The following is a 26626-nucleotide window of genomic DNA, read 5'->3' as shown; positions in this document are numbered from 1 at the left end:
AACAACGTGGCAACCGTGTTCCGGAGTATTTAACTGCAGTCGGTTTAATTAGAACATTATGCACGCCATTAACGTTACCACCTGTGTAAAATACTCCTCCGCACCCCGAAATCGGTCTGTGAGAACAATTTACTCTTTACGCGAAGCAATACATTGCGAAACAATGTGAGATTATAAATACACATGTTAAATATGATAAACCACAAACCTTTATCTTTGGTGTTGTTACATTCAAAGAGTATTGCCCCTCTGCATCAGGAGTTAACGTTAAAGAAAATATAATCCGTGAGGTAAAATTTAGCTCGTTTAGGTGCGAACAGCATAAAAATCCCGGATACCACGTGATCATAATATTAAATACGTTCTGATAAGCAAATTTGATCGATACAACAGCTTTTGATGACAAAAATACAAATCAAACAAGTTGCCAAAAATACAGTCTTAAATAAATCATTTTTTTTTGTGTGTTTCTCCAGTAAATGAAATCAATATTGTCTGCCCGCACACACAACAAAATGGGGTCTGTTAGATGCGAACAGCGTGTAAATCACTGATCCAAAAACTAACAATTGGCGGATCAAAACAGTTGTTATATAGTAGTCAACATTTGAAGTGGATCAAAAACATTCATCAAATTTGTCCTAAAACAAGAACGGGTATTGGATATTGGTTTTAAGAAAACTTTTAGAAAAGGATTTGATCCACTTCAAATGTTGACTAGTGTATTTCAACTTTTTTATTAATATTTGTTGTTTCGATAATAAATTATAGAAATAATACAAGTAAGTTAACAGTTACAAGTTAATCGTCATGGCTACTAGAAAATCGGTCTGAGAGAGAAAAGTCTAGAAAATCATTTTGTGGGAGATTTTAATCCTTTGAATCAATTAACGTTACAGAACAGTGCAATACAATGTGAGGTTATAATACATCTGGTAAATATGATTTAAATTACTACGCACCTTTTATCTTTACTATTAAATACAAAGAATCTTGTCGAATTGCTGCGTCAGGAGTGAAGGAAATACAATCTGCGTGTGAGGTAAATTTAGCTTGTTAGGCGCGAACAGCATGTAAAAGTCCCGGATGCCACGTGACCGTAATATAAAATACGTTCTGATAATCAAATTTAATCGATACAACATATTTTGATGTAAAAAATATATTAAAACAAGTTGTCAAAAATACAGTCTTAAATAAATCACTTTTTTGTGTTTCTCCAGTAAATGAATTCAAACCTGTCTGCCCGCACAAACAACAAAATGGGGTCTGTTAGATTCGAACAGCGTGTAAATCATTGATCCGAAAACTAACAATTGGCGGATCAAAACAGTTGTTATATTTCAACTTTTTTATTAATATTTGTTTTTCGAGAATAAATTATAGAATTAATACAAGTAAGTTAACAGTTAAAAGTTAATCGTCATGGCTCCTAGAAAATCGGTTTGTGAGAGAAAAGTCTAGAAAATCAGTTTGTGGGTGATTTTAATCCTTTGCTCGTGAATCAATTAACGTTACACAACATATGCAATACAATGTGAGGTTATAAATATGATTTACTACGTACCTTTTATCTTTACTGTTTTTCCTTATCTTTACTGAATACTGACAAAGAATCTTGTCGCTCTGCTGCGTCAGGAGTGAAGAAAATACAATCTGTGTGTGAGGTAAAAATTAGCTTGTTAGGCGCGAACAGCATGTAAAAGTCCCGGATGCCACGTAAAAACATTTAACTAATCAAATTTGATTGATAAAACAGCTTTTGATGCCAAAAACATAGTTAAACAAAAATACAATCTTAAATAAATAACTTACTTTGTGTTTCACCAGTAAATATAATGCTGTCTCCTCCGCACATCCAGTCAAATAAAATGGCGTCTGTGAGAGAAAAGTTTCGAGTAGGCGCGAACAGCTTGTAAATGTCCCGGATGTAACTTAACACAAAACCCGTGTTAATGAGGTCCAACTCCTCATAGTCTCACCAGTCAGAGAGTAATTTTTACACCAGTTGTGCTGATTTCTGAAAATTCCACTCTGTGAAATTAACTCTTTACTCTGAAACACCGTAACACCAGGATTTTAACTCTGGTGATTTTGCTGTGTATAGTCAACTTGTATGGAAAGAGGTTTGGAGTTTATTAAATATATACTGTCTCACGAATAAGGTTAAAGAAATTATGTCACGACCGGGAACATGAGATCAGGAAGTAGGACGCATGTGCAGAGTTCGAGATGAATAAATAACATTTAATAATAACCAAGAAACAAAACACTAGAATCAAACAACAGGCAGGTAAATAAACACAGGAACACTAAAACGTAGAACACAGGAACAGACAGGGAATCAGCGACAATCATCCGGCAAGTGAACATACAACAGGCAGGGTATATATACAAACAGACTAACGATACACAGGTGTGATGAGGCAGGTAATTCATTAACAAGAGTCCAGGTGACGACAATCGGAACAGACACAAAACATGACACGGATTCCACCGTGACAAATTACTTATAAAATGGTTCATTTAATGTATCCAGTTAAACAAGTAGTCTCCAGATTTTTAAGAGATATGGAGGTTACTTGTATTTGCAATTTGGAAGTAGAATCCATAAAACATTTATTTTATCAATGTATATTTACTCAATCTTTTTGGATTGATGTGGAATGCTTGATATTTAAACTCACAAAATAATAATTCAGTTATCTGGTAAGGATATATTTTTGTATTATAAAAGTAAATGTGTGGAGAAAGACTTGTTAATCAACTTATTGATTATATATGGAAAATTTCACATCCATAAACAAAAATGGGCAAATAATAAACCCAATAGCATTTTATTTAGAACGGAATTAAGAAATTATTTTGAAACTGTTAAAAGTCAAAAAAAGCAAAGCAAATATATAACATTTTTGAAACCTTTTGTTTTATTGAATTATTGTAGAATATCCCCATGTTATTGTTAATTTATTTTTTTATTTTATTTTTATTTGATCCATTGTTATGTTAAATGTTAAATAAGCACATTGTAATCCTCTTGTATGTATGCAATGTTCTTGTTCTTGAAATGAATAATGAAAAAAGCTAAATAGTACTAAAGCTCTACATATTTATATATTTAACTCTTTCCCCGCCATTGACGAGATATCTCGTCAATTAAGAGAAAACGCCTCCCCGCCAATGACGAGATCCGTCTTTCCGCAATACCGCTATTATCCACCAGTTGGCGCCCTTCCGCAACTTTTTAAAACCGGAAGTATTGCCCTATGCCAAGCTGCTGCATGTCCGTGTCTGTTTTAAAGATCGCTCTGAATGGGATCTCTATGAAAAGTCCGTCAAAAAAATGAAATTGTCTCTGCTTGTTGCTCAAAATATGGTGTTTTTGCAAAAACCTACCCATATTCAAAAGCTGATTGCAAAAGAACCACTAAAGGTAAGATGAAACGTTTTTTTCTGTTTGAAAGCAGAGGGTCTGTTCTTTCATTTGGTATATTGTATGTTTATATATTTAAAGAAGAACATTTTCTGGAAGGCAATAAACTTTGGTGAAAATCATGAAAACGCTGGCGCTGGCTGGCAACTTTTTTTAAAAACGCTGGCGGTGAAAGAGTTAACCACTGGCTATGCCCATACATAACTGATCCAGATGTGTTGTTTATATCCAATGGAGTTAATAACAAATATGATGTCATTAAGCAAATGTCAGTCAGATTTGCTATTAAGCACTTATTTGTGTTCACACATGTGCTGTGCTTGAGTAAGTTTTCAGTAAATCATTTACATTTAAAACAACCAATTATATCATAACATTACAATTTCATTGCAATAATTCTATAAACAATTATTAAAAACTTTATAAGACACATCATGACATGTTTATGTCTAGGAAAATAGATTAAAATACTAAAGCTACTGATAACCAAATATATATTCTCTTTATGTGTGATTATTAGTAATTATTTCTAATGTTGGCCTGTTCTTTAAGGATCCACATATTTACAGCAATCTTTTTCATACCTTTAGGATTTGAAGAATTCTAAGACAACATTTGAAGCTTTATAACTTTATTGGGTTGTTTCCCACAGGTTTAAATTGATGCATGACTAGCCATTAGTTATTTAAAAACATTTAGGTACTTTTTACAAACAAACCTTTTAAAAAACATTACTGGTGTACATCTTAAGACAAAACTATGGCCCTGATATATTTAAAGATAGGCCATTGTAAGCTATTTTAAAGAAGACAACTAAAACATAAAACCTAAATTTTAGTCTGTAACTACACTTAAACCAATGGTCAGTAACATTAATCTCTAAGACTAGTCTTAAAGTTAGTCATACATTTTTGTCTTCATGACTGAACATAACTGCTTTAAGTATCATGTGAAAAAATATTTAAATTATTTAAATTATATTTAAATCCAAATAGTAAGACTGATTAGCCCTAACTAACTACTAGTTCTTCAGACTAGTCCTTAAAACACAGTTTTAACTTAATTATTCAACCAGCCCTAGTCTTGGAAAGACATATATTGTCTGATCTTAATAAAACTATTAATATTTTGTCATAAGCTTCACATTACTAGTTAATTGGTTAGATATACTTAGTCTGGCCCATTTTGAAAATGTCACATTTCAAAATGCTTGAATTGATAACCTCAAGTCTTTTAGTTTTAATGAGGTAAATGACTGCAGATCATTGAATCTTATAATAATTTTCATGCAGATGCAAACCCATGGACAAAAGGAACATAACAGCAGTTACAAATGAAATAACGAATACAGGTTAGAAATGGTTCCCACATCACTGTGAGACATCATATCAAATCTAGGAATACAACGGCAAAAGTTTATTTTATGTTTCATATTGATATTTGCCCAGATAGTACAGCAAATTCACAAAATTGTTTTTCATATAAACATAAACATCTAGAGCAGTACTTTCAACTAAGTGAAACACAGTGGTTTCTCCAGACCCAATGCTCAGCACATTTTGTATGATTCCCTCATCTGACACAATCAGTTCAGTTCATACAAATCTCTACTGATGATTAAAGTGGATTTGTTTAAAATAGAAGACTTTTGTATATGTGCAGAGCAGTGGGCTTCCAGGAATACTTTTGAAAACCACTGATCTAGGGGACAGTTAACATTACACCAATTGTTCTAGATGCAAATATTTCCGGAATGATGAGCCAAAAATCCTCACAGACACTTGAGAACATAAGACAAAAAAGCCCATCAGTTTAGTTGTAATCGCTGGACTCGTACATGGTTAATGCTGGCTGGCTGTTGGTCGGCATGTTTTCTAAGATATGTAATTATCCTAATAGACCCTTATAAGAATCTGAAAGCAGATGTTATGTGCAAAATAGTAGGTGAGACAAATATTTATGTGTCGTATACATATGCTATAGTCATCGTTCTTTGTTTAGGTTATTGCGCCACCTAGTGGACAATCTCTGCTATTTTTTGCATGTGAACTCAGTCTAGGTCTATACATATGTGTACCAAGTTTCGTGTTGATATCTCATTACTATCATAAATGATAGCCATTTAAGTATTTGTGGCACCGCCTCTTCGTACTTTTGACCGTGGTGTTGCGACGACGAGTGCAAAGTTAAACTTTTTTTGATAATTATTGATATTCAATGTCTAAGGAATATTCCAGCACTGGATTGGTTCAGATTGGTCAAAAAACCTAGGACTAGTTCGCAAAAGTAGGTTTAAAAGAAAATGATGAATATCTAACAAACGATTCTACTGAGACAGTTGCTTCTTGAGGGAAAGTTGTTCATTGTAAGTACCTCTATTAAATGATATGAGGATCTTGTGGATATCTAAAACACTACATAATACACAATAATTTAAACACTAAAAAAACGTGATAGCGCCCCCGGGAGGCCGAATTTTTTCTTACTCTGCACAGACCTTCATGGCCAAGAGACAAACAGGCCCACCGCGTTTCGTTTCGATCGGCCTTCGTTAACCCTGTCTAATAGCTGCTTTTTCTTGATTGGCCGATGGCGGCCATGTTTCTTGAGCCATGCAAAATTCCTTTTAGACATTAATAGTACCCTAGACCAAGAGCAACCGTGCCAAATTTCAAGTTGATCGGTCCCACACTTTTGTAGCTACAGCCCTTCAAAGGTTGAGGTGGTGTTATAACGCCAACTAGTGGTCAAGCGGCGCAATTATTTGAACGTGAGCCCAGAATAGTCCCTTGTATATATACACCAAATTTGGTGTCGATACCTCTTTCTAATCCCAAGTTATAGCCATTTAAGACCTAGAGGCTCCGCCCATAGGGGGCGTTTGGGCGTGGCTTTACGACGGTGAGTCGAAAGTTCAACTTTTTTTTGATAACTTTTGATATTCACGCTCCAAGGAATATTACAGCACTGGAATGGTTCCGATCGGTCGAAAAACCTAGGACTAGTTCGTTTTTATTTTTTTCAACAAAATCGAAAATAGCGAAAAAAAATTCTAGGCGCAAATAAAATCGGAGATATACGTTTTGTTCGTCTTGACGCAAGGATTCCAGTGATATAAGACACTTGACATTTGGACAAGATTTCTGGGAGTTATGAGCATAAACGTGATTTCCGTCGTTATAGCGCCACCTATAGGCCAATCGGGTTGATACTCTGTCAACCTCTCCCCAAATTGGGTCCTACCATTTGGCCAAGTTTCAAGTCTCTAGGCCTTACGGTTTGGTCTGCACGTTCCGTTTTACGGCAGAATAATAATAATAAAAATCTTAACAATTACAATAGGGTTTCAGCGCTTCGCGCTTGAACCCCTAAAAATATAGCTGCTAGCAGCGATTATCGGGGTTCAAGCCATTTAGATGACAAGACGTTTAAGGACATGGCCATATAGATATTCTGCATTGTATATTGTACACACACACGTTTACCTGAGAAAGGAGAAACAAGACTGTTAAAGAACAAGACTTAATACTGACATGGTTACACACTCATTTTGTATGTAGTTTTTTTTATAAAAAACATAAAAATATAATTCTTACTGCAAATGTCGTGTAAGTGCCTCCAAAATTATGTTCACGTTTCACAGCTATCATAAAGTGACATGAGTGATAAAACTGACAACTCAGAACAATTGAAGTGGTAGTCTTTCACTAAATTTGATTTTAATATTATAACAGTAAAATCATGAAGTTAAAGGTGCAGTGTGTACATTTTAGTGGCATCTAGTGGTGAGGTCACGAAATGCAACCAATGGCTTAGTCCACTGCTCACCCCTCGCTTTTGAAACACATAGAGAAGCTACGGTAGCCGCCACCAGACAAACATGTCATCGTCGGAGACAACTTAGTAAAAAATTTGTCCGTTAGGGGCTTCTGTAGAAAAATGGCGCCACAAAATGTTGACTTCCATGTAAGGGGACCTTGGTGTTTGTAGATAAAAAGGTCTCGTTCTAAGCTAATAAACACATACCGGTTCATTATGAAAGGTCTTTATACACCCCTGATCATATAGTTTTGTATATCATTTTGCATTTCTGTTAAGAGATCCTTCTAAAAATTACACACTGCACCTTTAAATGTGAACAGATTTCTATTAATAGTAGAATTAGTTAAAGAGTAATCATCTTCTGTGTTTTCTGTGAGTTCAAATGTCAGCCAGTGATTGATCCTCTTCTGCCATCTAGTGAACATAACGGAAAATTGCACCTAAAATCCACAATAAGGAATTTGAGTATATTGCCTGATCTCAATAATACATTGTATGCTTTGTCATAAGCTTTAGGGGCCGTTCGTCAGGGCCATTTTCAAAATGACTGTGTGATAGCTATACTTTTGCAAAGTTGTTTTTGTATTTGATATATATATATATTTATATATATATATATATATATACAGTGTAGAGAAAATTGTACTGCACTGGCTTTACTGTTGTTGAGTGTAAGAACTGAAACAATTTAATAAAACAACCAGATACGTTATCAGAATGGTGGATGGTGTTATTAAATCCTGTCAATAACAAATATCATTTCATTTAGCAGATTCATGTTCATGTCCTTTAATCGAGTACCATGAAGGCTTTCTGTTTTAATTAGGTAAATAAAGTGAGGTATGCAAGTTATTAAACCGTATATATTTTTATGGACAAAAGGAACATATACACAAACATGCTCTGCACATTTTGTATGTTTCTCTCATCTGAAACAGTCATTTTAGTTCATAGAGATCTATTCTGTAGGTCTTACTAAATGTTTGCTTGTTTAAATCTTTTAGACATTTTTTTAACAAAAGTAATTGTTCTTATAGAATATATATATTTTTTGACATAGATATTATGTGCAAACATACAAGTATTTCAGATAACAGCCTCTGTCATATTATAGTAGGCCTAAAAGTAGTACTAAAGCTCTACATTTTTTATATTTAACCACTGGCTATGTCCATACATAACTGATGCAGATGTGTTGTTTATATCAAATGGAGTTAATAACAAATGATGTCATTAAGCAAATGTCAGTCAGATTTGCTATTAAGCACTTATTAGTGTTCACACATGTGCTGTGCTAGAGTACGTTTTCAGCAAATCATTTACATTTAAAATAACCAATTGTATCATAACATTACAATTTCATTGCAATAATTCTATAAACAATTATTAAAAACTTTATAAGATACATCATGACATGTTTATGTTCTGGAAAGTAGATTAGAATACTAAAGCTTCTGATAACCAAATATGTATTCTCTTTATGTATGATTATTAGTTATTATTTCTAATGTTGGCCTATTATTGTTCTTTAAGGATCCACATATTTACAGCAATCTTTTTCATACCTTTAGGATTTGAAAAATTCTAAGACAACATTTGAAGCTTTATAACTTTATTGGGTTGTTTCCCACAGGTTTAGATTGATGCATGACTAGCCATTAGTTATGTAAAAACATTTAGGTACTTTTTACAAACAAACCTTATCAAAAACATTTCTGGTGTACATCTTAAGACAAAACTATGGCCCAGATATATTTAAAGGTAGGCCAGTGTAAGCTATTTTCAAGTAAGACAACTAAAACTTAAGCCTAAATTTTAGTCTGGAACTACATTTAAACCAATGGTCAGTAACATTAATCTCTAAGACTAGTATTCAAAGTTAGTCATACATTTTTGTCTTCATGATTGAACATAACTGCTTTAAGTATCATGTGAAAAAATATTTAAATTATTTAAAATATATTTAAATCCAAATAGTTAGACTGATTAGCCCTAACTAACTACTAATTCTTCAGACTAGTCCTTAAAACAAAGTCTTAATTATGTTTTTTATATTATATAGTTTTTTAAAATAACATTACTAAAATATTAAATGTATCATTTTTTATTACGAGTTGAATTTGAATCCCGAGCAGTTTTAACCTTACGGACATGTTACTATAACAACAACTCTAGGATGACCTTCGAAGAAACAAATAATTCAACATGAAGCTAAATCGTCAACAATGAAATCCAGCTAACTGAGTAATCCACGTATGAACGACAGACCCAGCAGTGAAGCACTACATTAAAAAGTCAATTCTATGCAATCCAGTTGAGAAAGGAGGATACTTTTTTTACTAGATTTTAATACTGCTAACTGTGTTTTTAAAAATAAGTGGATAAAAAGTTACTGAAGTTGCAAAGGTAGTATATGGAACATCATACCAGAAATGATTTTTAAGAAATTGGGTGGTTTGGATTTTTTTTTGCGATACAATTTTGATATAAACAAGTTTCCCATAAAACTGTCAGGTTTCCATAAACAGGTTTGTTTTCTTGGATGCTCATATAAAAACATAACTTTTCTCCACATAGATCTGTTATTTGGAATAACAAGAATATTCTATACAAGAAACAGATCCTTATTTTAAAGAAATTGGTATGAGTATAATATAATATTAGTGAGGCAGTTATTTAAAGATGATGGTCACCTCTTTAATTATTGTGAATTCCTCAATCATTATAAGATTCCAGTAACTGCTAAGGAATTTGCAGTTGTATTTGATGCCATACCTAGTGGACTTATTCAACTCTTTCAATGTTATACATCTTATGATTGTAACTCCTTACATAATACTCAGTTATGTATTAATAGAGTAAATATTCTAGAAAAAAAATTAATAACTTTTTTATAAGAACAGAAATGAATGTAGAAGTGAATATTTGCCTAGATGTAAACCATACTAATCTGCAGTTCAACCTTTAAACAAGTTTTAATTTAAACTATTTGATTGTAATATTGTAGTAATGAGTTTCTAAAAATTAATATATATATAAATTGTTCATATTTTAATTTGAAAACAGAAGTGGAGATAATTAGATTTTAATTAGTTTTAATCATTTGATGATTTGATTATAGAATAAAATAGATATAGTACAGTAAATACACAACATAGTTTTTCATATAAACATAAACATCTAGAGAAGTACTTTCAACTCACTGAAACGCAGTGGTTTCTCGAGACCCAATGCTCGGCACATTTTGTATGATTCTCTCATCTGACACAATCAGTTCAGTTCATACAAATCTCTACTGATGATTAAAGTAGATTTGTTTAAAATAGAAGACTTTTGTATATGTGCAGAGCAGTGGGCCTCCAGGAATAATTTTGAGAACCACTGATCTAGGGTACAGTTAACGTAACACCCGTTGTTCTAGATGCAAATATTTCCGGAATGATGAGCCAAAAATCCTCACAGACACTTGAGAACATAAGACAAACAGGCCCATCAGTTTAGTTGTAATCGCACACCATTACACTGGACTGGTACATGGTTAATGCTGGCGGCTATTGGTCTCATGTTTTCTAAGATATGTAATTATCCTAATAGACCCTTATAAGAATCTGAAAGCAGATGTTAAGTGCAAAATAAGTAGGTCAGACAAATATTTATGTGTCGTATACATATGCTATAGTCATCGTTCTTTGATCTTAGGTTATAGCGCCACCTAGTGGACAATCTCCTGAAATGTTTTGCATGTGACCTCGGCCTAGGTCTATACATATGTGTACCAAATTTCGTGTTGATATCTGATTCCTATCATAAATGATAGCCATTTAAGTATTTGTGGCACCGCCTCTTCGTACTTTTGACTGTGGTATTGCGACGACGAGTGCAAAGTTCAACTTTTTTTTGATAATTATTGATATTCAGTGTCTAAGGAATATTCCAGCACTGGATTGGTTCAGATCGGTCAAAAAACCTAGGACTAGTTCGCAAAAGTAGGTTTATAAGAAAATTATGAATATCTAACAAACGATTCGACTGAGACAAGTGCTTCTTGAGGAAATGTTGACCATTGTAAGTACCTCTATTAAATGATATGAGGATCTTGTTGATATCTAAAACACTGCATAATACACAATCACTTAAACACTGAAAAAACGTGATAGCGCCTCCCGGAGGCCGAATTTTTTCTTACTCTGCACAGACCTTCATGGCCAAGAGACAAACAGGCCCACCACGTTTCGTTTCGATCGGCCTCCGTTAACCCTGCCTAATAGCTGCTTTTTCTTGATTGGCCGATGGCGGCCATGTTTTTTGAGCTACGCGAAATTCCTTTTAGACACAGATAGTACCCTAGACCAGGAGCACCGGTGCCAAAGGTCAAGTTGATCGGCCCCATATTTCTGTAGTTACAGCCCTTTAAAGTTGAGGTGGTGTTATAGCGCCAACTAGTGGTCAAGCGGCGCAATTTTTTGCACGTGACCCCAGAATAGTGCCCTGTATATGTGTACCAAATTTGGTGTCGATACCTCTTTCCAATCCCAAGTTATAGCCATTTAAGTCCAAGAGGCTCCGCCCATTGGGGCGTTTGGGCGTGGCTTTACGACGATGAGTCAAAAGTTCACATTTTTTTTGATAACTTTTGATATTCACACTCCAAGGAATATTACAGCACTGGAACGGTTCCGATCGGACAAAAAACCTAGGACTAGTTCGTTTTTATTTTTTTTGACAAAATCGATAATAGCGAAAAAAAATTCATGACGGAAATGAAATCGGAGATATACGTTTTGTTCGTCTTGACGCAAGGATTCCAGTGATATAAGACACTTGACATTTGGACAAGATTTGTGGGAGTTATGATCATCAACGCGTTTGTTATTGCTATAGCGCCACCTATAGGCCAATCGGGTTGATACTCTATCAACCTCTCCCCAAATTGGGTCCTACCCTTTGGCCAAGTTTCAAGTCTCTAGGCCTTACGGTTTGGGCTGTACGTTCCGTTTTATGGCAAAATAATAATAATTAATAAAAATAAAAATCTTAACAATTACAATAGGGTTTCAGCCCTACGGGCTTGAACCCCTAAATATAGCTGCAAGCAGCGATTAGCGGGGTTCAAGCTATTTGGGATCACAAGACGTTTAAGGACATGGCCATATAGATATTCTGCATTGTATATTGTACACACACACGTTTACCTGAGAAAGGAGAAACAAGACTGTTAAAGAACAAGACTTAATATTGACATGGTTACACACTCATTTTGTATGTAGTTTTTTTTATAAAAAACATAAAAATATAATTCTTACTGCAAATGTCGTGTAAGTGCCTCCAAAATTATGTTCACGTTTCACAGCTATCATAAAGTGACATGAGTGATAAAACTGACAACTCAGAACAATTGAAGTGGTAGTCTTTCACTAAATTTGATTTTAATAGTATAACAGTAAAATCATGAAGTTAAAGGTGCAGTGTGTACATTTTAGTGGCATCTAGTGGTGAGGTCACAAATTAGTCCACTACTCACCCCTCACTTTTGAAACACATAGAGAAGCTACGGTAGCCGCCACCAGACAAACATGTCATCGTCGGAGACAAATTAGTAAAAAATGTGTCCGTTAGGGGCTTCTGTAGAAAAATGGCGCCACAAAATGTTGACTTCCATGTAAGGGGACCTTGGTGTATGTAGATAAAAAGGTCTCGTTCTAAGGTAATAAACACATACCGGTTCATTATGAAAGGTCTTTATACACCCCTGATAATATAGTTTTGTATATCATTTTGCATTTCTGTCAAGAGATCCTTCTAAAAATTACACACTGCACCTTTAAATGTGAACAGATTTCTATTAATAGTAGAATTAGTTAAAGAGTAATCATCTTCTGGGTTTTCTGAGAGTTCAAATGTCAGCCTGTGATTGAACCTCTTCTGCCATCTAGTGGACATAACGGAAAATTGCACCTAAAATCCACAATAAGAAATTAGAGTATATTGCCTGATCTCCATAATACATTGTATGCTTTGTCATAAGCTTTAGGGGCCGTTCGTCATGGCCATTTTCAAAATGACTGTGTGATAGCTATACTTTGGCAAAGTTGTTTTTGTATTTGATATATATATATATATATATATATATATATATATATATATATATAATTTATACAGTGTAGACAAATTTGTACTGCACTGGCTTTACTGTTGTTGAGTGTAAGAACTGAAACAATTTAATAAAACAACCAGATACGTTATCTGAATGGTGGATGGTGTTATTAAATCGTGTCAATAACAAATATCATTTCATTTAGTAGATTCATGTTCATGTCCTTTAATCGAGTACCATGAAGGCTTTCTGTTTTAATTAGGTAAATAAAGTGAGGTATGCAAGTTATTAAACCGTATATATTTTTATGGACAAAAGGAACATATACACAAACATGCTCTGCACATTTTGTATGTTTCTCTCATCTGAAACAGCTATTTTAGTTCATAGAGATCTATTCTGTAGGTCTTACTAAACGTTTGCTTGTTTAAATCTTTTAGACATTTTTTTAACAAAAGTAATTGTTCTTATAGAACATATATATTCTTTGACATAGATATTATGTGCAAACATACAAGTATTTCAGATGATCGCCTCTGTCATATTATAGTAGGCCTAAAAGTAGTACTAAAGCTTTACATTGTTTTATATTTAACCGCTGGCTATGTCCATACATAACTGATACAGATGTGTTGTTTATATCAAATGGAGTTAATAACAAATGATGTCATTAAGTAAATGTCAGTCAGATTTGCTATTAAGCACTTATTAGTGTTCACACATGTTCTGTGCTAGAGTAAGTTTTCAGCAAATCATTTACATTTAAAATAACCAATTGTATCATAACATTACAATTTCATTGCAATAATTCTATAAACAATTATTAAAAACTTTATAAGATACATCATGACATGTTTATGTTCTGGAAAGTAGATTAGAATACTAAAGCTACTGATAACCAAATATATTTTATTCTCTTTATGTATGACTATTAGTTATTATTTCTAATGTTGGCCTATTATTGTTCTTTAAGGATCCACATATTTACAGCAATTTTTTTCATACCTTTAGGATTTGAAAAATTCTAAGACAACATTTGAAGCTTTATAACTTTATTGGGTTGTTTATATAGTAGTTTTTGTTGGGTAAATTACTGATCATATGCTGTATTAATATTATATAAGGCCTAAGGCCTGTTGTTTCTACACAAGGCTATAAGACACCCAGTTAAACTTTCTTTTTCTCAGTTAACTTTCCTTTCCTAATTAAAAGAGTCCAGGTGCGATCCTGCGACTATACCCTGATTGTTCTCGCCACGATTATCTTGAGAAGGTCGAAACAACTGATAAACAAGAGTACGTCATTTTATATTAGAGAATTCGTCCAGCTGTACTTCGCTACATTAACAATAAGGTATCTGTGCAAGCTAGGCCAAGGCCATGAAAACCAATAAGCAGAATATATCATTTTAGATATGAGGCAGGATGAAGCTGCACTTTTGCTACATCAAACAAATAAAATTAATTGTGGCAGACCGAGACCAATGAGAAGAATATACGTCATCTCAGATAAGAAGTGTTTGATCTTACTGTATAAAAATGGAGTCAGATGTTGGGAGGGCAGATGATCTTTGAGCACCTCTTTGAGGGGTATTGATTGTCTCACTTTGTTGGCTCGAGCGAATAAAGTAATTTTTGTTTGGCACCTGGAACCTTTGTCTCCTGAGTATTTTTCTTATGAAGATTCAAGCTAAGACTTTTTGCAACAACATTTCCCACAGGTTTAGATTGATGCATGACTAGCCATTAGTTATGTAAAAACATTTAGGTACTTTTTACAAACAAACCTTATAAAAAACATTACTGGTGTACATCTTAAGACAAAACTATGGCCCAGATATATTTAAAGGTAGGCCAGTGTAAGCTATTTTCAAGTAAGACAACTAAAACTTAAGCCTAAATTTTAGTCTGGAACTACACTTAAACCAATGGTCAGTAACATTAATCTCTAAGACTAGATTTCAAAGTTAGTCATACATTTTTATCTTCACGATTGAACACAACTGTTTTAATTATCACGTGAAAAAATATTTAAATTATTTAAATTCTATTTAAATCCAAATAGTAAGACTGATTAGCCCTAACTAACTACTAATTCTTCAGACTAGTCCTTAAAACACAGTCTTAATTATGTTTTTTATATTATATAGTTTTTTGATTAACATTACTAAAATATTAAATGTATAATTTTTTATAACGAGTTGAATTTGAATCCCGAGCAGTTTTAACCTTACGGACATGTTACTATAACAACAACTCTAGGATGACCTTCGAAGAAACAAATAATTCAACATGAAGCTAAATCGTCAACAATGAAATCCAGCTAACTGAGTAATCCACGTATGAACGACAGACCCAGCAGTGAAGCACTACATTAAAAAGTCAATTCTATGCAATCCAGTTGAGAAAGGAGGATACATTTTTTTTTTACTAGATTTTAATACTGCTAACTGTGTTTTTAAAAATAAGTGGATAAAAAGTTACTGAAGTTGCAAAGGTAGTTTATGGAACATCATACCAGAAATGATTTTTAAGAAATTGGGTGGTTTGGAATTTTTTTTGCGATACAATTTTGATATAAACAAGTTTCCCATAAAACTTTCAGGTTTCCATAAACAGGTTTGTTTTTCTTGGATGCTCATATATAAACATAACTTTTCTCCACATAGATCTGTTATTTGGAATAACAAGAATTTTCTATAGAAGAAACAGATCCTTATTTTATAGAAATTGGTATGATAATAATATAATATTAGTGAGGCAGTTATTTAAAGATGATGGTCACCTCTTTAATTATTGTGAATTCCTCAATCACTATAAGATTCCAGTAACTGCTAAGGAATTTGCAGTTGTATTTGATGCCATACCTAGTGGACTTATTCAACTCTTTCAATGTTATACATCTTATGATTGTAACTCCTTACATAATACTCAGTTATGTATTAATAGAGTAAATATTATAGAAAAAAAATTAATAACTTTTTTATAAGAACAGAAATGAATGTAGAAATGAATATTTGCCTAGATGTAAACCATACTAATCTGCAGTTCAACCTTTAAACAAGTTTTAATTTAAACTATTTGATTGTAATATTATAGTAATGAGTTTCTAAAATAATATATATATATATATAAATTGTTCATATTTTAATTTGAAAACAGAAGTGGAGATAATTAGATTTTAATTAGTTTTAATACATTTTGATGATTTGAATATAAAATAAAATAGATATAGTACAGTAAATTCACAAAATAGTTTTTCATATAAACATAAACATCTAGAGAAGTACTTTCAACTCACTGAAACGCAGTGGTTTCTCGAGACCCAATGCTCGGCACATTTTGTATGATTCTCTCATCTGACACAATCAGTTCAGTTCATACAAATCTCTACTGATGATTAAAGTAGATTTGTTTAAAATAGAAGACTTTTGTATATGTGCAGAGCAGTGGGCCTCCAGGAATAATTTTGAGAACCACTGATCTAGGGGACAGTTAACGTAACACCCGTTGTTCTAGATGCAAATATTTCCGGAATGATGAGCCAAAAATCCTCACAGACACTTGAGAACATAAGACAAAAAAGCCCATCAGTTTAGTTGTAATCGCTGGACTCGTACATGGTTAATGCTGGCTGGCTGTTGGTCGGCATGTTTTCTAAGATATGTAATTATCCTAATAGACCCTTATAAGAATCTGAAAGCAGATGTTATGTGCAAAATAGTAGGTGAGACAAATATTTATGTGTCGTATACATATGCTATAGTCATCGTTCTTTGTTTAGGTTATTGCGCCACCTAGTGGACAATCTCTGCTATTTTTTGCATGTGAACTCAGTCTAGGTCTATACATATGTGTACCAAGTTTCGTGTTGATATCTCATTACTATCATAAATGATAGCCATTTAAGTATTTGTGGCACCGCCTCTTCGTACTTTTGACCGTGGTGTTGCGACGACGAGTGCAAAGTTAAACTTTTTTTGATAATTATTGATATTCAATGTCTAAGGAATATTCCAGCACTGGATTGGTTCAGATTGGTAAAAAAACCTAGGACTAGTTCGCAAAAGTAGGTTTAAAAGAAAATGATGAATATCTAACAAACGATTCTACTGAGACAGTTGCTTCTTGAGGGAAAGTTGTTCATTGTAAGTACCTCTATTAAATGATATGAGGATCTTGTGGATATCTAAAACACTACATAATACACAATAATTTAAACACTAAAAAAACGTGATAGCGCCCCCCGGAGGCCGAATTTTTTCTTACTCTGCACAGACCTTCATGGCCAAGAGACAAACAGGCCCACCGCGTTTCGTTTCGATCGGCCTTCGTTAACCCTGTCTAATAGCTGCTTTTTCTTGATTGGCCGATGGCGGCCATGTTTCTTGAGCCATGCAAAATTCCTTTTAGACATTAATAGTACCCTAGACCAAGAGCAACCGTGCCAAATTTCAAGTTGATCGGTCCCACACTTTTGTAGCTACAGCCCTTCAAAGGTTGAGGTGGTGTTATAACGCCAACTAGTGGTCAAGCGGCGCAATTATTTGAACGTGAGCCCAGAATAGTCCCTTGTATATATACACCAAATTTGGTGTCGATACCTCTTTCTAATCCCAAGTTATAGCCATTTAAGACCTAGAGGCTCCGCCCATAGGGGGCGTTTGGGCGTGGCTTTACGACGGTGAGTGGAAAGTTCAACTTTTTTTTGATAACTTTTGATATTTACGCTCCAAGGAATATTACAGCACTGGAATGGTTCCGATCGGTCGAAAAACCTAGGACTAGTTCGTTTTTATTTTTTTCGACAAAATCGAAAATAGCGAAAAAAAATTCTAGGCGCAAATAAAATCGGAGATATACGTTTTGTTCGTCTTGACGCAAGGATTCCAGTGATATAAGACACTTGACATTTGGACAAGATTTCTGGGAGTTATGAGCATAAACGTGATTTCCGTCGTTATAGCGCCACCTATAGGCCAATCGGGTTGATACTCTGTCAACCTCTCCCCAAATTGGGTCCTACCATTTGGCCAAGTTTCAAGTCTCTAGGCCTTACGGTTTGGTCTGCACGTTCCGTTTTACGGCAGAATAATAATAATAAAAATCTTAACAATTACAATAGGGTTTCAGCGCTTCGCGCTTGAACCCCTAATAATAAGAAAACTAACAATAACAATAGGGTTCTACGCCCCTTCGGGGCTTGACCCCTAATAAGGATTGAGTTAAAATATTAATTTCTAGCTAAAAAAATCGAATACATAATAAAAGTACCTTTTTATCAGAGGAGAACACATAGAGTGCCAAAGGCTTTTCCTTTTTGTTGATAATATTTATAGCCTCACTTAAATCATTAACAGTAATTATTGGCAGCACAGGTCCAAAGATTTCTTCTTGCATGATTCTGTAATGGGGCAAAACATCACGCAGAACTGTAGGAGCTGTTGAAGAAGAGTAAATAAAGCATGTTTCTGCAACCGACAGAGATATCCATATTTTGTAATAAAGTAGTCAAGGTTTATTTAAATCAAATTACCAATGTAACACTGTGACCTATCGTTCTCTCCTCCGAAAGCAATTGTACAGCCCTCCATCAAAGCCATCACTCTATCAAAGTGATGTGTGTTAATGATACGACAATAATCTGGAGAATTTTTCGCATCCTCTTGGTAGAACTCCTAGAATTAGTTTACAATTGAATTCATATATAATCGATGTGATTATACACTACAACATCATCCTTAAAAACAGAGTACACACCCGCAGTGTGTTTCGAATCTCTTCAATGATCCTGTCTTGCATGCTTGGCTCACACAGGATGTAGTCAGGTGCAATGCAGCTCTGGCCGCTATTCATGAACTTCCCCCAAGTTATTCGTCTGATAAACATTATACAATTATTGCATCATTATTATCCGGCTATCAGTTGTCATGCAAAAATATATATATATTTTACAAGCCGGCACTGCAATCCATAAATTTTTCCTCTCTATCGCCATCTCTGTTTAAAATATAAAATTGCAGCTATCTAATTTTCTGTATGTGCACTGTTCTTAATCTGCGTGGGTGAATCTGATGTCTGTGATCCCCGCATCAGAGTGGATCTGTCATTGGAAATCAACATGACAGGACATTTATCCGAAAAACGTAATCTGAACAAGTAATATATCTGCTGCGTTTGTTCTCATTAAATGAAATAATTTATGTGTGTCCACATAAATGTTTCAACGTAGATTTGTTTATAAACAATCAAATTCCCCAGATGTAAGGATGTAATAAATTGATATGTTTAAGTAATTGATATTCATAATTCCTCAGATGATCGTCGCTTAAAACTTTACAGATTATATGCTGCCATCTAGCTGACAAGTTAAAATTTTAAGCAACATGCTACAAACTCTTTACCATCTGCAGCAGCACACACATGCAATAGGGTAGCCGGGTCGTCTTCTATCTGTTTACAGACGTGACGTAATCATGCATAAGTTCAAAAAGTCATTTTTGTAGTAAGGTTATACTACTACAAAACAAACTATAAAAACAAACGGTGTGAAATAGCACTAAAAGTGCTTCACTGGATCATAATCATATCTGGTGCTATAGTGGTGCTATATAACCCTCGGATGGTTCGTCATAAGTGCTATATAGCACTAAAAATGTTTCCCTATGATTACGAGCTTTTAGTGCTATTTAGCGCTGATTTTTTTAGGGTGTATATTTAAAGGGATAGTTCACCCAAAAATGAAACTTCAGTCATCATTTACTCACTCTCATGTTGTTACAAACCTCTATAATTGTCTTTGTTCTGATGAAGATAAAGGAAGAAATTTCGAGGAATATTTGTAACCAAATCGATCATGAGCCTTATTCACTTCCATAGTAGGAATAAGAAAACTATGGAAGTGAATTGGGCTCATAAATGGTCTGGTTACAAACATTCCTCAAAATATCTTCCTTCATGTTATTAAAAGGAACAAATGTATACATCATTTTTGTTTATGTTAACTGAAAAAGTTACGGATTGCAGCTTTTCATTTAACATGCAAACCACACTACCTGCATGCCACAGCAATGTCACAGTTCTTATCGATATAACAGGGGCTTTTCCCACCCAATTCTAAAATCACTGGTGTGAGGTGACGAGAAGCTGCCTCCATAACCAGTTTCCCCACTGTGCTGTTCCCAGTATAAAAGATGTGGTCGAAACGCTGCTTCAGCAGCTCTTGGGTCTCTGGAGCACCTCCTGTCACAACTCGATACATCTCCTAAAATATATAAATGCTGGGTTTACAATACACATTTCCCAATACACATAAAATAAGGTTTAAAGTCATGTACCTTATCAAGATATTGAGGAAGTAGCTCACTCATAAGTTTAGCAGAGTGCTCACTCAGCTCTGATGGTTTCACTACGGCTGCATTGCCTAAAGAAAAGAGGAAGTGGTGTTAAATCATATGATGTGGTCCCAAAGAGAGTGATTTTTTAGAAAAGATCACACAGCCTACCAGCTGCAATAGCTCCAACGAGAGGTTGTAGGGTCAGAGCCCAAGGATAATTCCAGGCACCGATGATCAGCACGACACCAAAAGGTTCAGGCTTTACGTAAACATCATCAAGTGCATTGCCGAGGTTCTTCCTCGCAGGCTGAGGGGCCGCCCAATCATCCAGATGACTCTCCGCCAACTTGATGTCATTCTCAAGGCCGATAAACTCAAATAGTGTAGTGTCAAACGTACTCTGTTGAATATAGGGGCCGTTTACATAATGCGGTTTGGCTGTTCGTTTACATGACAACTGCGTTTTGGGGTCCTGAAAACGCAAGTTTTTGATAACGACACCTTGTCGTCGTAATCTTAACTAAATAAAACAGGGATCACACTACAGGATTTTTTAAATCCTGGCCAATTATGAAACCTGGTCAGAGCACACACATAAGGAGAATCTTAATGCTGCGTTCAGAGCAGCTGCGGTAGAGGTGTCAAGCGCAAGTGATTTCAATGTTAAGTCAATGTAAAGACGCGTTGATGCGCTTCTGGAGGTCTCGCGGCGTGAATGAGGCATTTAGCGTTGCCACGGCAAACGAGCGACTTGAAAAACTTGAACTTTGGCGGAAAAACGCACTGCGTTAAGTTAACCAATCAGGAGCTTGCTCTAGTAGTGATGTGAATTTCCGCGTGAATGTTTCAATGACTAGAATTTCAGGCGCGGCTTTCACACGCAAATGAAGCGAGTAGACTCAAAATGTTCAAACTAGACATGGTAACACGAATTTGACGCCTCAAACGCGACTGGTGTGAACCCACGGTAAGAGATTTTCTGTGCAGTGTGGGACTTTTAGTGGTGAGATTGTGAATTGCAACCAACGGCTCAGTCCACAGCTCACCCTTTCGAGGCGCATAGTGAAGTTACTGATTGGCCAGCTAATCTATACGCTGTGTTTGGCCTGACTACCTCTGACGTCAGCCAGAAATGTGACGCTCCTTACCATGTTTTGAAGATCAGCTACCAATGCAATACTGACAGGAGTTAACATCGTCTTTACTACATTGTCAATACGAACCAAATCTGATCCATAAAATGCAGATGATCAAGTTTATCGATCAACTTTGCCACCGCGTTTTGAGCAGGACGTAACAGATTCGTAATGTAAGGATACTAAAACATTAAAACTAGGGATGTCCCGATCCGATCACGTGATCGGAAATCGGCCCCGATCACGTGGTTTCAGACTCGATCGGAATCGGACGTTACCTCCCGATCAGGACTCGGATACATATGCAAGGTTTAAAATCCATTAAATTCTCGCTCTGCTCCGCGCCAGTGTACGCGCTGCGCTGGTGCGTGTGAACTGAAGAGAATAGGCTTGTTCAACTTCATCCGGCTGCTGGTTCTTGTGGTGCTGCATGACGTCAAAGTTCCGCAGCAAACTCCTCCGTATGATTTCGCAGATCACTCTCGCGGTAGTTTGACGTCACCCGGCTGTCGATTGTTGCGGCGCCGCATGAAGTCGAACAAGCCCATTGACGTGCTTTCATTCATAGGCTTCACACTCGTGCGTGCAAGGAACCCACGACAAAACCGCGTTTTTACCGCTCATTTAAACGACGCGTTGATCGTTATTGTCAACATGTGCTCAGACGCAGTTCCGCGTCTCACTCAGAACCTCAAGAACGCGCATTCGCGCAGGATCATTTGAAATTACTGTAGAGATGAGCGAGAGAGAGAGAAAGAGAGGTAAGAATGGTGCCCATGTCAAAAAAAACTTAATAGAAGTCTAGAAACAAAGTATTAAAGTATGTATAGCCATGTCACTCATCTCATTACAAAATGTTAACTAGATAACTGGATACAACTGATTGTATAGTTTAATAAAATAATGTATTTTGATTATACAAATAAATTACAACCTAACTATAGTGATTGTTTAACTAACTGCTGACCAGCTTAGGGAATCTCTATGGCTAATTTATAAGACATATTGCTGAATCAGTATGTTGTTTTTCTTGTTAATTGAGTCTTTTTGGGTAGCCTATCTTATGCCTAGAATTAGTCAAGGAGGTTGATTCTTATAACTTCCTTCAAAGTTTGATCAATTGTGCATAATGACATGTGCACCAAATGCATATAGGGTGTCAGACTCATAGATTTGCATTATTTAAAGTTCAGGTTTTAATGTTTGGGTCAACCTGTGGCACAGCTTTAAAGCTGAAAGTTATAAAATCCTATCAGAGATACAAAATGTCATTGAAACACACCAGTGGCTTTGCTGTCATCAGGATTAAACATGTTACCCCTCGAACCCTCCCTCCCAACAGAGCCTCCCCACAAAACAAACCCCAATTTAACCCCTGAACATATATACTATATATTCATTATTTTTAACACATCTGTAGTTATGCACTGGCACAGAGTTAGACTCTTTTGACTCCACACAGAAACAGCAATGCGTGCGGCATGACATAAGGAGCATCCTGGTTCTGTTTTTTCGCTCTTTATTCTTTTTTTTATGTATTATAGAAGTATCGGATCGGGACTCGGTATCGGCAGATACTCAAAATCAAATGACTCGGACTCGGACTCGAGGGCAAAAAAACCTGATCGGGACATCCCTAAAATTAAAACCATGTCTGCATTTGTGATCGTAGAAACGAAAAACAACAAGCGCTACTCTGCACTGAACAAAACTCGTGTTTGAGTCATGGTTTGGTCAGTAGTAAATTCTTTAAAGGGACAACAAGTAGGATTTACCACTATTTAGTGGTGAAATTGTATTTTGCATTCAAACTAACAGTGCTCTCTAGCGCCTTGCCTTTCCAAATGCGTGTTGCACCTACGGTAGCCGTTATGTACTCACTGATCTCCTTGTCCGTTGCAGCTGGTTCACGTCGTCTGAATGAAAACGCGTTGTGGAAACGCATTGGTAGGTTAGTGCTTTTTGTCCCTCTCTGCTATTATAGTTTATCAGTATGGCGGAACGACATGGAAGTCTCCTTGGACTTCAATGTAAGTAAAGAGAAGAAATTTTAAGCTTACAAAAAAAGTCTGATCACTGGCAGAGGTCATTTGACACCAAGAGGACATATTTATGAATAAAGAAATTGATTTTGATTAATTAAACACTTGAAGCACTACTTACTGTCCCTTTAAATATGAAAACACAGACTACTTAAAGGTGCAGTGTGTAATTTTTAGAAGGATCTCTTGACAGAAATGCAAAATAATATATAAAACTATATTATTAGGGGTGTTTCATAATGAAACGTTAGGTGTTTATTGCCTTAGAACGAGACCTTTTTATCTACATACAAAGAGGGTCCCCTTACATGGAAGTCGCCATTTTGTGCCGCCATTTTTCTACAGAAGCCCTTAATGGACAATTTTTTTTACTAAGTTTTCTCCGACGATGACATGTTTGTACTGTGACAGCTACCGTAGCTTCTCTATGTGTTTCAAAAGCAAGGGGTGAGCAGTAGACTACGCCGTTGGTTGCAATTTCGCAGCCTCACCACTAGATGCCGCTAAAATTTACACACTGCACCTTTAAAGGCTGTATGTCAGAAGCAGGAGGAATTATGATAATGACCATAGTGTCCACGTCTAACGGCCCAGGAAGTAAACTGTTGCCTACAATCCGTGTGTTTATTGTAGTCCAAGAAGAGATTTACTCGTGTCATTGTTAACTTTGGGATTAACGTTTGCATATCGTTAACATGTACTAATACACACTTACACAACAAAGGAAATGTAAAATCGTTAATCGGATAATTGGTGCCCTTTAATTCGTACGACCACATTTGTACATTTTTGTATGATTTGCCTTGACCCCTGTTAAGTTAGAGTTGGGGTTTTTATTATTGTTTTTTTATGATAATCATACGTTTTTGCACAATTAACTTTGTATGAATTCATATAAATTAACCAACTTGTAAACAAATTCTCTTGAAATTAGGCTGGTGTAAACGCAAATCTTTTTGACAGTGTTGTCATACATAAAATGTTTCATAAACGCAACGAAAAAAACGTACGTTTTTCACTGCATCTTGTCAAGTAAACAGCTTAAAGTCACAATATCATTTCAGTATATATCATTGACTTTTATATATCACTTTTATATATCATCAAGATGTTGATGTTTTGTAAGTTACCTCAGTGGTAAACCAATGTTAACAAGCACTGAAAAAGTGTTTATCTTAATGCATTTTAAGTTGCTTTGGATAAGCGTCTACTAAATGTAAATAAATGTAAATGTGTTCCTGTTGTAACTTACCCTGTTAATGTCTTGTTTAAGAGCTTCTGCGATGTCTGCTTGGCGTTCAGTGATGAGTTTGTGTAGGGCTCTCAGCTGCTGTTTTCGGTACTGCAGAGATCTGGATCTGCCTGACTGGAATGCTTCTCTCACTCCATCCACTACCGTATCCATCCTTTCAGACCTGAATCATTAATTTGTTTCATCAAACTAAGTTCAACTATTATAGTAACTATACCGTTTTTAGAGTTGGGTAACACATATTTGAGCTAAAGTTACATTACAACGACAGTAAAAAGTAAACCAGGTATTGTCTAGCAAGTGCTTTTTCCTAGCTTCAGAACCAGTTCAACAGCGTTTTTGAGGAAATCAAACAATTTATTTGCAATATGTTTATTGTTTACAACTCATCTCAGTGTAGACACAACTCATTTAGCTAACACTGGGTAAAAAAATAGCACCAGCGTTTATCACTTCTAACCTTAAATCCTTTTCACGCGTCGATCACACATCAGAGTAACGTTACACACACATCAAGTTTAAATCGGTTAAAATTCATTCAAACGAAATATTTTGATTTTATCCTGGATTCAGGACGTATAAAAGCATACTTTGTTGTTAACAAGTTATTGATACTCACTTTGATTTCAGCCACGAGCTGCGAAACTGCGGAGAATGGTACAGTAACTGTTCACGCCCCCATTTGTAGAACAGTTATATACACGGGAACTGTGACGCAGGGGACAAAACAAACGCTGACTGGGTTTATTGAGCCCGTCAAACGGCGGCGCGTCTAGTAAATTGTCTTTAACAAAACTCGATAAAATAGATTTAAAAAAATGTATTTAACTTGATGCACAAAATTGCAGGAAAGTCAGATTTTAGTTATAATAATGTATAAGATAATAGCACAGTTAAACATTAAACAATGTTGTTACTGACTAATGAAAGCTGTTACGCAAGGAATAATGTAAATTACTTTCAGCCGTAGTTATCGCAATGAATCCAGACGAGCAGTATCCCTTGTTGGGGTTTATGTAAGCCAGGATCTCAAACTCAAATAGTAGTCTTTGGGCCATTTCTGAGATTGACATCTCGTCGGGCGCAGAGCTATTTTAACGTTCAAAAAAGCACAATATTTCTGTAAATGTACTCTATTTAAATTCTATTATTTAACATATAATATTACTTAAATAAACAGGATTTTTAAAATACATTATTTTATATCAGTAAATAAATATTTTCTTATCTTACTAAGCTTCTTGAAACTTAGCTAAGCTAACAAATTTATTTCCTGAATACATTTATATTATAGTAATATGAAAAAATCAATAAATTTAAGTGAAACTGACCCTAAAACTTTTGAATAGAGGTATTCAATGTCACATAAGCTAGTTGGACAAAAAACATAATATTACTGCTTCATGCAATTGCATAGCAAGCTATATAGTGAAATATTAGATATAGGCTTCATTATACTCACAAAATGAGTGATATAGCTGCATACGTTTATCTTTTGCATGTGCCCTCTT

At 35.1% G+C, this 26626-nt stretch overlaps 1 protein-coding gene across 2 annotated transcripts in view; it reads right to left on the bottom strand.

Moving 5' to 3' along the window:
- Positions 1–26626, bottom strand: part of aldh3a1 (aldehyde dehydrogenase 3 family, member A1) — a 54656-nt gene extending 28030 nt beyond the window's left edge. Inside the window, exons 1-8 of one of the 2 annotated variants that reach the window (XM_065281293.2) lie at positions 26578–26626; positions 25116–25278; positions 20854–21085; positions 20686–20771; positions 20404–20612; positions 19109–19226; positions 18885–19026; positions 18623–18789 (exon numbers count right to left, since the gene is read on the bottom strand). In XM_065281293.2, coding sequence (XP_065137365.1) covers positions 18623–18789; positions 18885–19026; positions 19109–19226; positions 20404–20612; positions 20686–20771; positions 20854–21085; positions 25116–25268 — 1107 coding nt within the window. In that variant the 5' untranslated portion in view covers positions 25269–25278; positions 26578–26626. Of the gene's footprint in view, positions 1–18622; positions 18790–18884; positions 19027–19108; positions 19227–20403; positions 20613–20685; positions 20772–20853; positions 21086–25115; positions 25279–25734; positions 25887–26577 lie in introns of those variants that run through there. The other variant, XM_065281292.2, reaches the window with a different exon arrangement.

The sequence above is a fragment of the Paramisgurnus dabryanus genome, chromosome 8, assembly GCF_030506205.2.
Source record: "Paramisgurnus dabryanus chromosome 8, PD_genome_1.1, whole genome shotgun sequence".
NCBI classification, from domain to species: Eukaryota; Metazoa; Chordata; class Actinopteri; order Cypriniformes; family Cobitidae; genus Paramisgurnus; species Paramisgurnus dabryanus.
Note: the sequence above shows the minus strand (reverse complement) of the source record. Positions and strands in the feature narration are given on the sequence as shown.